The sequence below is a fragment of the Monodelphis domestica genome, chromosome 1 (assembly GCF_027887165.1).
Source record: "Monodelphis domestica isolate mMonDom1 chromosome 1, mMonDom1.pri, whole genome shotgun sequence".
Lineage (NCBI taxonomy): Eukaryota > Metazoa > Chordata > Mammalia > Didelphimorphia > Didelphidae > Monodelphis > Monodelphis domestica.
In genome coordinates this window covers 513,903,395-513,921,221 of record NC_077227.1, presented here as the reverse complement: position 1 = coordinate 513,921,221, position 17,827 = coordinate 513,903,395, and the positions used below count along the sequence as shown (strand labels likewise).

Below are 17,827 nucleotides of genomic sequence, written 5' to 3'. Positions count from 1 at the left end.
TATACCCTGCATCCAATGGCACTGACCTTCCTATTGTTCCTCCAAGACCCATCTCTCACTCCTCCTCTCTGCCTCCTGGCTTCTCTTGCATCCTTCAAGTCTCATCTAACATTAAATTTTCTATAGGAACCCTTTCTCAATTCCCTTTAATTCTCATGCCTTCCAATCTAACCTTAGATACTTCCTAGATGTATGACCCTGGGCAAGTCACTTAACCACACTTACCTTACTCCTTACTGCTTTTCTGCCTGGGAAGCTATTCTTAGAATTCATTTTGAGACAGAAAGTCAGGGTTTAAAAAAAAAAAATTCTAATGCTTTGCCCCTGTTGATCATGTCCATTTTGTCCTGTCTGTCGCTTGTTTGTCCACAGTTGTTTGCACGTTGTCTCCTTCATCCGTCTGTGAGCTCCTGGAGAGCAGGGACTGTCTTTTACCTTTCTTCGTACCCACAGCGCTTTTCGTAGTGCCTTGTCCCTAGTAGGTGCTTCATGAACGTTTATTGACTGCTCGAGAGAGACTGATGAGGAGAAAAATGACAGGAGCATGTAGAAGTACCAGGCTGATACAGAGGAATGATGGGGAGAGGGCAAGAGCCGCTGGGGAGATTGAGAGAGGCTGCCTGTGGGAAGTAGGGCAGCAGCGGAACTTGGAAGGAAACGAGAGCTTCGGAGAAGCGATGATTTGGAGGGAGGGCATTCCAGGCCTGGGGGTCAGCCTGCCCCGCCAAGAGATGAGAGATGGGCTGTCCTGGGAAGAACAGCAGGTAGGCTGGCTTGGCTGGCAAGGCGAGTACCTGAAGGGGAGCGACGAGTAAGGTGGGCTGGAGCCAAGTGGTGAAGGGCTCTAAATGTCAGGGGAATGTCTATTTTACCAGAGGGAATAGGCAGCCCCTGGAGCTGCCTGTTTCCATCATCTCCACTGTTGTCACCAATGCCAGGCTGCGGCTAGGTCTGGGGACGCGAGGAGTCCAAAGTGCCTTGTGTTTGGGCGGGTTGTGGCCAGCCGGTGAGTGTGAAGTGAGCCCCGGGGTTAGGGGAGAGGAGTCTCCCGAGGCTCTCTCGGAGCTCCCCCACCTTGGCTGAGCAGCTCGTGTCTGTGCCCACAGGAGGAAGAAGAGCTGGAGGAGTCGAAGGGCAAGGAGGAGCGACAAGATTCCAGCACTCCCATGAGGAAGGTGGGGCGACCTGGCCGGAAGCGGAAGCACCCACTGGTAAGTGCCTTTGGACTCTGGCCAGCCCTTGAGCCGGGGCAAACCCTAACGTGAACCCGTGAACCGAGGTAAACTGGGAACTCTAGTAGGAAAACAAAGTTAAGGATGCTCCAGTATTCGTGTTCCAAGGGGAAGCTGGCACCAAAAGAGGTCTAAAAAAAGAGGGCTGGTGCAAGATGGTGACAATGGAGACACACAATAAAAACAACCCAGCACCAAATGGGGGAGGTCCTGTTCTTTTGTATTTTGCCCAGGTCATCCCCCCATGCCTAGAATGGCCTCCTTACCTCCAGTGCCTTATGGAGTCCCCTCAAGGGCCACCTCATCCAGGAAGCCTTTTCTAATCTTTCTTGTCATCCAAGTCTTTCTTGCTCTCATCCTCTTCAGATTACATGCCATTACATGTCTTCCTAATTCTGCCAAGATGTAATGGCAGAGGTAATAATGTAATATGCAAATATGTAATAATGTAAAGATGTAATATTTATTCTTTTTCTGTTTATTGTTGAAAAATGTATGAAAAATGGAAATCGCATTTTATGTCCATACAAAAGGATAGATGTATGTATTTGTTGTCTCCCTTAGAATGTGAGCTCCTTAGAGTAGATTGTTTCATTCACCCACTTGTCTTCACAGCTTCTAGCACATAGTACGTACTTAAGGAAATGCCTGTGGATTGATTAATTAATTGATCAGTAGTGCTTAGAAGTTTACCACTATAATGTTTGAGCTTCAGAAGGATTCTTTAAGGAAGGCATGGTAGGGGTTAGCCCAGTTTTACAGATGAGGAAACCAAGGCTCTTGAAAGTTAAATAACTTGCTCAAGATAATATGGCTAGAAAATGGTGGAGCCATTTGAACCCAAAACTTCTGATTCCTACCCTAATGATCCTTCTACCCCACCAACCAATCAACAACATTTTCAAGGGCATCCTCTGTGCCAGGCACTAGGGATAAAAATACAAAGAATGGGGGGGGGGGAACTAGGTAGCTCAGTGGATAGAGAGCCAGGTCCAAAAACAGGAGGTCCTGGGTTCAAATCTGTCCTCAGACACTCCCTAGCTGTAGGACCCTAGGCAGGTCACTTAACCCCCATTGCCTAACCCTTACTACTTTTCTGCTTTGGAACCAATACATAGTATTGATTCTAAGACAGAAGGTAAGAGTTTAAGAAAAAAAAAAGATGATGTCAAGAATCAACCCACTCATTTAAAAATGGAATCCAGAGGTCCAGAAAGGGTGGTAACCTGTCAAGTGTTATGCAATGTAAGGATTGTTTCATTCTTTGTACTTTTAAAAAAATTCCTTACCTTCTGTTTTTTTCTTAAACTCTTACCTTCTGTTTTAGAATCAATACTATGTATTGGTTCCAAAGCAGAAGAGTGGTAAGGGCCAGGCAATGGGGGTTAAGTGACCTGCCCAGGGTCACACAGCTAGGAAGTATCTGAGGTCAGATTTGAACCCAGGACCTCCTGTATCTAGGCCTGCTCTCAATCCACTGAGCTATCCAGCTGCCCCCTTGATGTCATCTTTTAAAAAGCCTTTTTCATTTTGGTTGCTGAAATGTGGTTGGTTCCACTGCCATCAATAATGAGATCGAATCACTGAAGACATGTTGGGAAGTCTGAAAATTTTGCATTTGCTTATTTTCCTTTTGGACGAATTTATAAAATTTTCTAAATCAATTTATCACTTCAAGGATGGGGGGGATTGAGAGAGGGAGAGAATCTGAATTTCAAAATGTCAGAAAACATTCATCAAAATTGTTTCTACATGTAATCAAAAAAATAAAAATAAAAAATTTTAAATAAAACTTTTTGAATGATCGGGAGGGGGTGGGGGAAATAAAAATAACGTGAGTGAGATAGACTAGATTATGTCGAAGGGGCCTTCCAGCTCTCACTATAAAATCTTATGATTCCATAGAGAGAGAGAGTATTCCAACTTCTAGAAGGTAATCAATTGACCTTTGAGTGGAATTTGTTCATCTCTTTTTGTTTTTTAACACATGTAGAAATGAGGTAAATGCCACCTGCAGGGTACCAAGTAGTCCAGGTAGAGTTCTAGGGACCTACCAGGAAAGTTAAAATAGGGCAGGGATCAGCTTCTTCCAGGCTCAGATTAGGGCAGCAGTATGACACAGCCTTGAAGTCAAATTGACATTGGCATCAAAAAATCTGGGGCTAGAACTTGGCTCTACCATTATTCAGACTTTGAACAAGTGACTTCCCTTTACCCAGGCCTCAGTTTCCTTAAAATGTCGGTTTGTGAAATGAGAGAATTCTGTCAAAGAATCTTCCTTGAGGACAGGAATAACCGGTTTTTGTCTTTCTTGGTGACCTCAGCACTCAATACAGTGCCTAGCACATCCTAAGCATTAAATAAACCCTTCTTGGCTGAGTGGTCAAATTCATCTTAGAGGCTCTTTCCAGCTCTACCATTCTATGAAATAAAGAAGAGGACCCTGGCAAGGAGCTTCATGTCTGGGTCATGGATCATAGCTCTATAAATGGAAAGGTTGGATTGGTTATCTGGTCCAAATGCCCTCATTGTACAAAAACTGAGACCCAGAGAGAAGTGACTTGCTCAAGACTGCTCAGGTAATCTGGGGCAAAGCCTGGTTTCTAGCTGAAGTGCTCTGACTGTAAATCCAATACTCTTTCCAGTGTACCACGCCTCCGTTTCAGGACCAAGGACGTTTGGAAAGCCCCAACAATGGTGGCACTTCTCCAGGGGCAGAGTTGGAGGCCTCCCAATTTTTAGAAGATAACCTGTCTGGATCACAGCCCCTACATGCCTGGCCATCCCATGCTGTGTGACCATTGTCCACATCCTTCTAGAATTTGGCTCCAGGGGGTCCATCCATTATGCTAGAGGCCTTTCTTGCTTTCTCTTGGCTAGCTTGTGACTTACATCATTGGAGGAAACATCCAAATGGATGAGATCACAGATGCATTTGAGAATATTTTTTTAAAAATCTTCCTGGGGTTGCATATAAACACAGAAGGCCAGGTCTCCAAGTGAGAGAGAAAGAGACAGACAGACAGACAGACAGACAGACAGAAAGAGACAGAGAAAGAGACAGAGAGAGAGACAGACAGAGAGAGAGAGAGAGAGAGAGAGAGAGAGAGTGTGTGTGTGTGTACATGTACAGGGTGGAAAGTTGGGAATTATCCAGTGACCTCAAAGCTGGAAGAGAAGAGGCATGCATGACTTCTGTGTCTAGGCTGAAATGCAGAAGGGAAAGACAAGAAGAGCTTTGAGTTAACAAGAGGGGATGTTGGGATTCAGAGGAAGGAAGCTCAGGTTTGAATGTACTGGGGGGAGGACAAAGACCAAAATGGGAGGGGAGAGGGAAAATGACTTCCTCCTGCATCTAGTAGGAGCTTAGCACATGTGAGGATAAGGTTAATATGCTCCTATTATGAAAAAAAATATATAAAAATAAAGTAGAAGAAGCCATCAGAAAGGGCACTATAAATTACCTGCCGGGATGAGATGGCTGCAGGGTTGTGGCCTTAGAATCCTATGCTGCTTTTGTTCATTCTTCCCTCTTGCACCAAATATCCTTGCTTGTGTCAGCAGCACGGATGCTATAGCATCTGACTTTGCTGGAGGACACTGGGAGGAGTGGAGGAAGGAGATCCGCAGGGAGAGGATGTCTCTGCTGAGGGCTGAGCAGAGAAGCCATCATCTGGTCTCTGAAGCTGAGAAAATGCTTAGCCAGGGACTAAGGGAATGAAGTTTTTGTTTTTTTAAGTTTTATTGATATCTTTTGTTTTTCTATAATAATCATTTCTGGGAATGCACCTCCAGCCACCCAAACCTCTCTTCTCTCTCCTAACAAAGAAAAATAATTCAGCAAAAACACCTGATACTGTGATCATCTGACAATGTATACCACATCTTGACTCAGTAGTCCTCTGCCTCTCTGTTGTGGAGGTGAAGGGATGTATTACTCTCTTTTCTTTTTTAAACCCTTACCTTCCTTCTTGGAATTAATACTTTGGAGATGGATAAAGACTAGATAATTGGAGGTAAGTGACTTGACCAGGGTCACATAGCTGGGAAGTGTCTGAGGCCAGATTTGAACCTAGTCTCTGGGCCAGCTCTCAATCACTGAGCCACCCAACTGCCTCAGTCATTATTTTTTCTAGTGAACTTTGATTGGTTTTTCAGTTGCTCCAAGCTCAGCTACTTTTTGCTGACCTTTTTGTTCGCATTTATATAGTCATTGTGTATATTCTGCTCTCTTTTCAGTCCATGAGAGTTTTCCCATATTTCTCTGAATTCTTCAGTCATTATTTCTTACTGTACAATTCCATTCCATGGCGCTCAGGTATTTAAAAGGTTGGGGGGGGGGGGTTCCAACAGCCAGTGGGTAGGCCCCTACCTTGTTTCCATTTTTTTGGGGGGGTGGCTAAGCTCAAAGAACACAAAAGGTCCAGTAGATACCACAGTATCCAGGACAGCACTATGTGTGAAACAAAGTTTGAAGGTTAAATCCTGACCTTCTAAGAGCCCTACTGATGCCCCTAATCAAGTGGTTCTCTGATGAATACTCTGTCATTTTATTATAATTATTGAGCATTTTAAAGTCGACAAGGCACTCTTTCCCCATGGCAGCCTAGGGAGTCATCGTTCAGTCACTTTTTCAGTTGTGTCCAACTTTTCATGATCCCCTTCAGGGTTTCCTTGGTAAAGCTACTGGAGTGGTTTGCCATGTCCTTCTCCAGCTCATCTGAAAGATAAAGAAACTGAAGAAAATGGGGTTAAGTGACTTGCCCATGGGTTACACAGCAAGGAAGTGACTGAGGCCACATTTTAACTTAGGAAGAGAAGTCTTCCTGACAACAGACCCAGCCCTCTACCCACTGTACCACCAAAGCCCTCACCTGGGGCATTGGTAATCCTGTCACCCCTACTTTATACATGAAGAAACGAGGGTTCAGAGTAAAGTGTCTTGGCCAGTTCACTCTACTAATAGGCGTCAAAGCCAAGGTTCAAAGGTAATTCTAATGGAACCACAGATTTATAATGGGGGTCATAGGCCCATGGGGATAAGAAGATTTGCCCAAGGCTGCTCAACCAGTAATATGGCACTGTTGGGACTCTCAAGTCCTCTGATTACAGAGATGATGCTCTTTCCATTAGACCACAATCCTTCTTGATTCCAGATCCATCCTTCTTTCTACTGTTACTAGCTAATATTTATATGTGCCCATATACACATTGTCTTTCAACCCATGTTTAAACAGTAACCCAAAAGCTCAAGAGACGTAGATGAAATCTTCAAAGAGATATTGCATCAGAACTATGGTTCTAACTGGGGGGGGAGGGGGAGGAAGCATTTCTCTTGGGGTTTGGGGGTATCTCTTGTACATTTGTCTCTTATAGGCCAGAGTTTGCCACCTTTCAGCCATACAAAGGACCTGAGCTCTTGGATTTGAGGGATTTAGAGACTCTTAAGAAAGATTGGCAGCCCATTGCCAGGCTACATACATCCTCAGGACATTGATCCTCTTGAGTGGAGCCCTTCCCCCATCAATTACCAATGGTTCGGCCATAGTCCGAGATTATAGAGAACTCAGTTCGGACTGGATCCATCTGCTGGAGGGAGCTAAGCCTCATCCTTCTTAAGACTTTACCCTGATCCCACTGCTGATCGTATTCACCAAGGGAGGTAAAAAAAGGGGGGACCCCCTTCATATGCATTACAATATGCATAGTAGCCTTTTGTGTGATAGCAAAGAACTGATAAGAAATCCAATATATTGGGGAAAGGCTAAACAACATATGGTACAAGAATGAGATAGAATATTAATCTCCATAAAAAACAGTGAATATAAAGAATCGGGGAGTTGGATAGCTTAGGTAGTTCAGTGAATTGAGAGTCAAACCTTGAAATGGGAGGTCCTGGGTTCAAATATTCATAGCTGTGTGACCCTGGGTAAGTCACTTAACTCCCATTTTCTAGCTCTTGCTCTTCTGCCTTGGATCCAATACACAGTATTGAGTCTTAAGATATAAGGTATGGGTTAAAAAAAAAAAAGAATTCAGCAAAGCATGAGAAGACTTATTTGAACTGTGATCCAAAATAAAGATAACAGACCCAGGAAAACATAATGATCTCAACCATGAAAAGAACAATAGCAACAATAAACCCTGAAACTAAAATATTTGTACCTAAAATGATCAAGCTCGACTCTAAGAAAAAAAGAGATGAGAAAGTAGATTCCTTTCCCCCTTTAAAGAGAAGGGGGTTTGTGGGCATAGAACACTGCATAAAATGAATGTCAGACTCAGTTGATATGTTGGTTAGTTTTTTGCTGAACTTTTCTATCTCTTTATTTTTTATTTTTTTCACCAGGGATGATTGGATAGGATGGAGGGGGAAAGAAGGGGGAAGAAGGAGAGAGAGAGAGAGAGAGAGAGAGAGAGAGAGAGAGAGAGAGAGAGAGAGAGAGAGAGAGAGAGAGAGGAATTTTTCTTATTTTAATTTTTTAATGTTTTCTTAAAGATCTTCAGCCTGATACCAAAAAACCATCTGCTTATTCTGGTTACTTAGTAAGTGCATTTCAATGGTGTGGTGCTATATCTTCTGTAATACCCACTTAGATCTCTGATTTGAATAGCAGGCTGTGGTCACCAGAGCCTCCCAGACCCCCTTGCTATTCCCCAGGGTAGGTATGACTTGCTTAGAATCAGAAGGAAGCTTTCTCCCAGTATAAGGACCAGAAACTAAAAGATTATTCAATCTAGCTCTCCTGCTGAGAAAAGATGCTGTAATGAGAGCTTTACTTCTCTAGGTATTTCTCTTGAATTAAAGGCACTTCTTTTGAAGCAAGAGGAGTAGCCTCTTTTCAAGATTTGAGGAGTGCTGAAGTGGCCTCTTGTCAGAGCCTGGAAGAGAATATAGGGTTAGTAGAGATGGAAGCAAAAAGTTTATAAACAATGGAACATGGATTTGAGTTATCAAATTGATTTAACTCAACAGACTTTGATTAAGTTCCTGCTCTGTGCCAGCCACTGTTAGGGACTGGGGAGGCCAAGAAAGAACAAAAGAGAGGCAGTATGCCATGATGAATAGGGCACTGGACTTGGATTCAAATCTCTCCACTGTGATTCTGGGAAATCACCCAATTTCTTTGGGTTGCAGTTCTTGGTCTCAGTTCTCATAAGGGTGTTGGACAGAAACAGAGGCTCTTCACCTGAGGTCTATGAACTTTAAAAATAAGCCATTTTCACAACTGTATTTCAATATAACTGGTTTCCTTTGTAGTCCTATATATTTTGTTGCATTTAAAAACATTCTTGTAGAAAGGGGCATGTAGGTTTCACCAACCTGCCGAAGAGGACTAATAACAGAGTTAACAATCCTTGTACGAGTTGAACTTTAATGTCTCTTTCAGCTCTTAAACATTAAATACTGAGAGTGTAAATGAAGTTTGGGAATAAATGAAGCCTGATGGATATGATATTATTTAGCTGGGTACAGGAGAAATGGAAATGTCTTGGAGAAGAGACTATGGACTGTAGGAAAAGAGGGAGAAACATTCTGAGAGATTGGACTTTCTGGAACCCAAGATTGAGGGCAGGTCATCTGACAAAGCAGCCTTGGCTATCTCTGACTAAATCTTGTCTGTTAGGGCACAAAGCACTTAAAAGGAAGCAAGGTTGAGGCAGCGAGGTGGTTCCATGGATAGAGTACCAGGCCTGGAGACAGGAGGTCCTGGGTTCAAATGTGACCTCAGATACTTCCTGTGTGACCCTGGGTAAGTCTCTTAATACCCCCTGCCTAGCCCTTAACAATCTTCTCCTTTAGAAGCAATGCTTAGTAACTATTCTAAAAAAGAAAATTAGGGTTATTAAAAAGAAAAAGGAAGCAGAGTGGAAAGCATCAGGAAATATCATAGTTGATAGGAGGCAGTATGGTACAGGGACAGGAGCTTTGGCTCAATTTTGAGAGGACCTGGGTTCAGATCCCATCTCTAATGCTTGTGACCTTGGGCAAATCCCTGCTGAGCTTGAGTTTCCTCCTTTCTAAAATGAAAGCATTAGACTAAATGTCTTCTAAAGCCCCTATAGGTTCTAAATCTATGACCCCAAAATAAGTATGGGTGCCATCCCCCCCCAGCCTAGCCTTCTGCTCCTCCTGTTTGCAGCCAGGGCCAGGGGAATTAATGTACCAGGAAGAATGAGAACATTAGAACCCATGTCACCTGGTGGCTGCATGAGGGGATGCCTGGCTGATATAAAATGGAAAGGGAGGCTTGGGACCTGCAGGAAATAAAAGGAAAAAGGATATTGGTTGTTTGATCAGTCAATGAACGAGCATTTGTTAAATGCCAATGTATGCCAGGAACTATGCTAAGTCTTGGGGATACAAAGACTGGAATGAAATCATTCCTACCCTCAAGGACCTTCCATTCTATTGGGGGGATAACAAGTACATATATAAATAGATACAAAATATGTTCAAAAATTAATGCAAGGTAACAGGAGAGGTGCTAGTAGCAGGAGAAAGGAGTTGTGAGGAGTTTAGTAATGGTAATAAGGAGGTAATAGAGTTTATTGAGCAGGGCAGTGAAGAGGTCAGGTCTGTACTTTAAAGTCAACCCAATTTATTATTTTTTTTATTTTAATGACAAATTTCCATATAAGTTTTCTGAAGTTATATGATCCATATTGTCTCCCTCCCTTCTTCCCTCCCCACTCCTGGAGTGGACAAGCAATTCAATATGGATAATACATGTATTATCACACAAAACACATTTCTTTATTATTCATTTTAATGTGAACAATCTCCCAAAACATATACCCAAATAATCAAGTGATAAATCATATGTTTTCATCCGTATTCCTACTCCAACAGTTCTTTCTCTAGAGGCAGACAGCATTCTTTTTTATAAATCCCTCAGGATTGTCTTGGATCATTGCATTGCTCTTAATAATAAAGTCTACCACATTGGATCATCCCACAATATTTCAGTTACTGTGTGTAATGCTCTCCTGGTTCTGCTTATTTCACTCTGCATCAGTTCATGGAGGTCTTTCCAGCTCTTAATGAAATCATCCTGAGGTCTGTACTTTAGAAAGGTGACTGACTACCTTTTGTTAAGACCATAATGTACCCAAATGTACACTCTTCTGCCTTAGAACTGATTGTAAGATAGAAGGTAAGCTTTTAAAAGAGAAAGAGAGAAACAACTTCCACATTTCCTGCCGGGGCCAGGATCATTCCCTAATCACTTACATTGAAGACTTCTCTCTCCATCAACATTTATCCAATCAATCCTGATGATCTCTTGACTTTTCCTTCATGCTGCTCTCCTAGGAGAGGCCTTGCAGTACTATAAATGGATAGAGAGCTGAGCTTGAATCCAGGGAGACCTGGGCACAAGTCCTATCTCTGACATATACTGTGTGACCCTAGACAAGTCACTAAAATTTGCAGTCTTATAGTCAACTCTCTGAGACTGTAAAATGTAAATAAGGTGCCTGTCTTTATTGGTCCAAGTCCTTGATCTGGGTCATTTCAACAGTCTTGCTGATGCTAGTCTCTCTCCAATCTAGCCTATTCTGCATAGACCTCTGGAGTAATATTCTGAAAACAGTCTTGATTATATTACTGCTCTGCTCAAAAGCCTTCAGTGGCTCCCTGTGTCTTTAAGGTGGAGCATGATCAGCCAATCAACAGATATTTCTAAAGCACATACCTTTATGCTAGGCAGTGGAGATACAAAAGTGAGCTAGTTCCTGCCCTGAAAAAGCTCACTATTTCCTTGATTCCAAACCTCTCAACCTGGAATTCAAAGACCTCCATGGTGCAAACCCAGTCATCTCTCAACTTCGGCTCTTGCCATCCCCGAAGGCAAAAATGCTCAGCTCTAGCCAGACTAGTTTACTATTCCCTCTCCCGTGTCTTTGATCATGCTGTTTCCACAGCCTAGAATGCCGTTCTCTGTCTGTTCACCCAGCCAGATCCTGCTCACTCTCCAAGGTCAGCTCAAGGTCCAGCCTTAGCCCATCTGGGTCCTTCTTCCTGGAGCACTCATTGCCTGTGCCAGTCATTTGGGCATTTAATTGTATATTGTCTGGCATGATTCCTTAGCTGTTTCATGTATGTATTTTTCATCTCTCTAATTCGATTTCAAATGTGTTTGGAGTCTGCAACATCTTTCTTTTAGCTCCTCCTCGGCTGCCTAGGTGACTGTTATGTAAGCACTTGGCAATCAATAAATACTGAATGCATCCATGTAGGAATGAATGATTGCAGGGGTATTCAAACGAAATTTGGAAAGAGCATTAGCCTGAATACATCTCAGATGTGAAACTTAATAGCTCTGTGACCCAGGACAAAGCATCCACTCTCTTTGGGCCTCAGTTTCCCAATCTTTAAAATGATGGTGCTGACTAAATGACCATTAAGTCCTATCCAGTCCTAAATGTATTATCCTTAAAGCTAGATGATCCTTAGGTCCCATTGTATTCCTTGGGAAAATTAGAAGAGTGAAAATGCAATGAAAATAATTCATGCCATCCATGGCCAGAGAAAAAAAATCACTGGAGTCTGAACGTAGATTTTCTGTGTGTGTGTGTGTGTAAGTGTGTGTGTGTGTGTATATGTGTCTTCTTTCACAATATGACAGATATGGAAATATGTTTTGCATGATAACATATGTATAGCCTATATCAAATCACTTATTGTCTTAGGGAAGGGGTAGGGAAAGAATTTGGAACTCAAAATGTTAGGAAATGAATGTTTAAAAATTATCTTGCTGGGCAGCACCTTCATATTCTGATTTCAAGGTGAAGGACGGTTTCAGTTAGTAGGTGAAAAGGAAGGGAGTGGGTTGCCTTCTTCTCAAGGCTGAGGGCTTCTTTGGAGGTGACATACTATTGGTGGCATGCCCATAAGGCACTACTCTCAGATCTATCACCTACTGCTGAGTCCCCAGGATAATTAGATACGCAATTGTTGTTTTCATCCCTCCAAACCCTTGGGAGCTCTTCCCCATTTTATGTGTCATTGGGAAAATAAAATAAAATATTACTGAACTTTTTTAAAAGCCAATTCAAATGAATGGAAATGAAGACTATAACTGATACATTTTAGTATATCTGTAAGTGCAGTTGGGATAGAATTATTGAATCTGGGTCAGGGGAGTCAGGGGAGAGCTTCCTTCTACTTAGAACCCTACTATAGAGCCCTCTGTTCGGGTAGGATGGGATAGGATGGATTAAAACGGGGAGGGGAAGGCCTAGTAGCTTTAACCTTACTCTGAAGCTTCAGATAAAGCCATGGCTGTGTGTCCTAAGGGAGAAATGTTCTGGATGCTGTGAAAGAAACCAGCTCTTCTACAGAGCCAGCATTTAAACCATCACAACAGGAAGGGCTGGATTGATCTCTGAGGCCTCTTCCAACTCTAATACTCTCTGATTTTAGGATTATTTGAGTGTGCCATTGGGGAACCAAGTCTTATAATGGGAAGTGAAAAGATGCTGGACTGAATGGCCCTTCTGGGATCAGTATGTTGTCCGGTAGATATAAAGGAAAGAAGAAAGGAAACTGGACAGTATCTGATCACTGCTTTTGCATCATGAGGGGCAGTATCTTCATATTCTCCTGATTTCAAGGTGAAGGAAAATTTCAGGTAGCAGGGGAGAGGAGGGGGAGTAGGTTAATTTCTCCTCAAGATTGAGGTGGTATCTTTGGAGGTGACATACTCCTGGTGATATGCCCATAAGGCATTGCTCTCAGTCTTTACTGCTGAGTCCCTAGGATAATTAAATACATAGTTATTGTTTTCCAAACTATAGAAAGCTCTTCCTCATTCTCCATTTGCCATCTCTTCCTTGAGGAAAAGGCCCATGGCAACTGATGGTTTGAGTTTGGATGGGAGTGGCAACTAAGGCTTGATATGTTCCACATCTGTCCTTCCTACCTACCTCCCTGCCTTCCTCTCTTCTTTATTTTTTCTTTCCTTTCTTCTTCCTCTCCTTTTCTTCCTTCTTTTCTCCCTTTCACTCTCTTTTTCTCTCTCATTCTTACTCTTCTTTCCTACATATGTACCTCCTCAAGGAGTTTTCTATCCATCTCATCAGCAGCACTTAATAAGTTTGATTAAATTCAGTAAAGTTTTACTATGAGCCAACCAATGCGGTATGAAAAACAAAACCAAATCAGTCTCTCTCCAGCTGCTTATCACTTATTCAGCTAAGTATGTATTAAGTGCCTACTTTGTGTCAGGCACTGTACGAGGTGCTGGAGAAACAAAGACCAAAACCCCAAATAGTCCATGTTCTCAAGGAGCTTACATTCTATCTGTCTTTGTGTCTGCTTTTTTCTAAGAGGTTTATTTTTGCTTGAAGAGAGCATACTGAGGTCACCAGTTGCTAAAAATAACTTAAAAGAGGAAGAAGTATGGAACTCTGGAGCTTGGGCTGAACTGACCTGACGCCAAAAGTTGATTAGTCCATGTAGAAGACAATGAACCCAAGGAGCTCATTCGTCCCAAGAGCTCTGCTCCCAGGCAGCTGCCAGGGATGCCAGTCATCCATAGCAGTATTTCTCACTAGCCCTAACCACATCCTAGCATACATAGCTACTGCTTCTTCCCCTTGTTCTTCTAGTGGCCTCATCTCTCATAATCATAGCATTCGAGTAGCTACTTTCTCTACCTAATTTCCTGCCCTGTAGCCACATAACCCTTTTTCCAATTGGCCCAAACCCTTCTCACTTCTCTTTGTGATATCCACATCACTACAGAACAGAGAATTAGCTGTCACTGAGCCTGGAGCAAATTCCAGCGATTTGGTTGAGGAGGATTGAGCACACAGAAAACAGTCAGGCAATAGATGCAGGCAAGACCAGAGAGGAGCAGCCTATCTTCCCAAAAGTCTAGCCCTTATCCCCTTAGGAATTTCAGTGAAGGCAGGTGCCACTGCAGTGGGACCTTGGAAGAAGTGGCATCCTGGGGACAGTTCCCTAGAGGAAGGCATTGAGGAAGTAGTTGTCACAAGAAGGAGAGTCCCTTCCTGGAGAGGAAGAACCTTGCTCCCTACTTCTAAATGTCAGCATCCTAGGTCCAAACCCTATTGGTGTTGTACTAGTTCCTGCTACTAATGGCCCATAAGTGGTGCAGTGACTACAGTGCTAGACCAGTTTTAGACATTTAGTAGCTATTTGATTCTAAGTCACTTAACCGTGGTCTGCCTCAGTTTCCTCACCTGGAAAATGGGGATAATAATAATAATAATAGCCTAGCACCTACCTCCTAAGATTGTAGGAAGGATCAATGAGATAAAAGTTATAAAACACTGTGCCTTGTAAATTAGTATTGCTACTACTACTGACCCATTCTTCCCCTAATCTTCCAGTATATACACACACCCAATTAGGTACCTCTCAATACTTATCCTGAAATCGGCACAGATTCCTATAGTAACATACATACAGATCTCTACTGAGACCCAATATAAGGGCAGGGGATAGAAACAGCAAGGTGACTCAGTGGATTGAGAGCCAGGCTTGGAGATGGGAGGTCCAAGCAAATCACCTAACCCCAACTACCTACCTCTTACCACTTTCCTACCTTGGAACTAATACTTAGCACTAGTTCTAAGACAGAAGGTAAGGATTTAAAATAATAACAAATAGAGGGGTTACCTGGATTTAAATATACTGTGTTCTTGGAGATTGTTTCCTAGATTACTATAAGGCAAATTGAGTCCTGATGGTGAGAAAAAATGAACAAATGAAGTATGCATGAATGAATGAATGCAAATGTATTTATTAAACTATGTGTAGGTGCTGTGCTAATCTTTTGGAATACAGAGGCAAAAAAGAGATAGTTCCTGCCTTCAAGGAGCTTACATTCTAACTCTATAGCTTACATTCTAATCTATTCTAAAAAATAAGACCTATAGGGAAGGAATGACCAGGGAGAACTTTCTGATCAAGAAAGTCACAGGGATGATAAGAGCCATAAGGCAAATGCTTGACCAGTTCTTTCTAGAAACAATGATCATTTCAATGACTGTTCTAGAGCAAGAGGTGGAAGGAATGGATCTGTACATGTGCCAATGTATTTCAGCAAGAAATGGTTTGGGTTAGCTAGATATAAAGAGCTCTCACAGTAGGGAGAGATGGGGGGTCAGTTTCAGGGATGACATGGCAAGAAGATGGTAATGAAAGGGAATGCTTAGTAACTGGCATTGTGGGGACTGGGAGACATGTGCTCTTGCTTGTCTTGGAAATTATCTCACATTATTGGATATTAGCAGAAACTGTTGCAAAGCATAGATATAGTTAAGTATGGGACAGGAGAGCACATGATCATAAAAATCAGATAAGGCCATCTTGTCTAACCACATCATTTTACAGAAGAGAGAACCAAAGCCTTGAGAGGGGAAGTGATGTCCAAAGTCATTCAGGGATTGAATGGCAGGGGCAAAATTGGAACCTAGAGTCTCCATTCTTTATTAGGAGACTGAGGAAATGCAAAGCAGCAACACCCTTGGGACAGATGGCTGCCCTTTGTGGTAACAGATGCTTCTAGTTGCACCCAAATGTAGAGATGTAAACATGTCCACGAATTCCTCAGTATTCTATGTCTATTCAAAGACAACTCTAGCCTACCCAACTCACCAAAGATCTGTGATTTCACCCATGGAGAATCCCTTTTCCACAGAATCAGATTGTAAACAATATCTTACTTGGGACAAGTAGGTGGTACAATGGTTGGAGTATCAGGCCTGGAGTCAGGAAGAATTAAAATCTGACCTCAGAAACTTACTAGCTGTGTGATCCTGCACAAGGCACTTAACTCTGTTTGCCTCAGTTTTCTCATCTATGAAATGAGCTGGAGAAAGAAATGGCAAACTATTCCAATATCCTTGTCAAGAAAACCCCCAAAAGAGGTCACAAAGTTCACACAACTAAAAAAAGACTAAACAACAATAATATATAACAGTAAATAGGTCTTAGAGAATTGCCTGAAATTCTGAGACTTAAGTGATTGTACTCAGTAAGTGTCCAAGAGGGATTTGAACCCAGATCTTTCTATCTCCCAATCTAACACTCTCTACTACCCCACACTCCCATGCTTAAATTTGGATATACAAAGACAGAAACAACAACTATTTCCTATCCTGAATTAACTATGAAAATCTAATAAACTTGATAAGGAAATCTATTGTTTTAGCTACTCTCCCCCACAATCTTATGTTTTAAAACCCATATACTTAAAACTAGATTCCTGCCCTTCCTCCTTTTTCCTGCATCCTGTTGTTCTCACCCCTGGCATATCCAGCTTCTCCCTTGCTCTCTCTATTGTCTTTTCGTTCTTTCTTTCTTTCTTTCTTTTTTTCTTTCCTTCTTTCTTTCCTTCTTTCTTTCCTTCTTTCCTTCTTTCTTTCCTTCTTTCCTTCTTTCTTTCCTTCTTTCCTTCTTTCTTTCTTTCTTTCTTTCCTTCTTTTCTTTCTTTATTTAATCCTCACTTTCTGTCTCAATATCAAGTCTAAGACAAAAGAGCAGCAAGGGCTAGGCAACCGGGGTTAAGTGACCCAGGTTCACATAGCTAGGAAGTATTTGAAGCCAAATGTCATTAGTTATTTCAAGAACTTAGGTCCCAAGACCAATCAATTATTTCTTTCTGTGTTCTCTCAAATCATTCCTTGGGATTGACTATAGCCTAGTTTATGCTCATACAGCTAACTCAGTGTGAAGCTCATCCAGTGGTGGACCTTAGGATACACATTAAATTCAGGCAGGCAAATTGTGGTTTCTTGACTTCATCTTGCTGGAGGTGGATAAACTCATGAATTCAGCTTCCACTCTAGTCTTACTTCCTAGTTTCAATTTTTGTTGAGTGAAGTTTGACCAGTGGAATACTGGACTTTGGATTGAAAAGACCTGAATTCAGATATCACCTCCAACACTTTCACTGGCTGAGACACATAGAGCAAATCACCTAGATAGACTCTGTGAGCTTCAGGCTCCCCATCTATACAAAGTGGATAATGATTCTTTTATCACCTACTTTAGAGAGTTGTGGTGAGGTTCAAATAATGCAGTGTGTTATATGGTAATTTCCCCTTAGAAAGTGCAATATTGTATGTACCTCTACTTGAAGATTTTTAGAGATATAAATTGGTTATGTATACTGATTCCACGGGGAAACTAGGCATGGGAGATTTCTACATGCTCATTTCCCAAAGGAATCACAGGGGGGATTATGTAACTAGAATCTGAATTCCAGAACTCTCTTTCCCAGCTTCCCATATTCCTTCTCACCTTACGAGCTAACATAGGGAGGATATAACCTTTGCATAGCTCTGCCCCATCACTCCCATGATTGCAACTGTAGATGCGGGCTTTATGCCAGCTAGGAGAATCTACACACATGGGGTTACTTTTTGTTAGATAATTAGGTTTGAACTTCTATTTCTTTTAGTTATTTTCTTTCTACTTCAAGTGATTATTAATAAACTTTATAAAATATAATACTTGGAGTTATTGGATATTAATTTAAATCTTAAAGAATGAAATGCTTTGCAACCCTGAAAGCCCTATAAAATGCCAGGTATTTTGTCATTATTGTTGTCATCAT

The 17,827-nt window shown here is 42.0% G+C and overlaps 1 protein-coding gene across 2 annotated transcripts in view; it reads left to right on the top strand.

Moving 5' to 3' along the window:
- The window catches only part of DNMT3A (DNA methyltransferase 3 alpha), a 166,579-nt gene that overhangs the window by 49,865 nt on the left and 98,887 nt on the right, over positions 1–17,827 (top strand). For both annotated transcript variants that reach the window (XM_007475932.3, XM_016423800.2), the window contains exon 3: positions 1,107–1,211. In XM_007475932.3, coding sequence (XP_007475994.1) covers positions 1,107–1,211 — 105 coding nt within the window. The remainder of the gene's footprint in view (positions 1–1,106; positions 1,212–17,827) is intronic.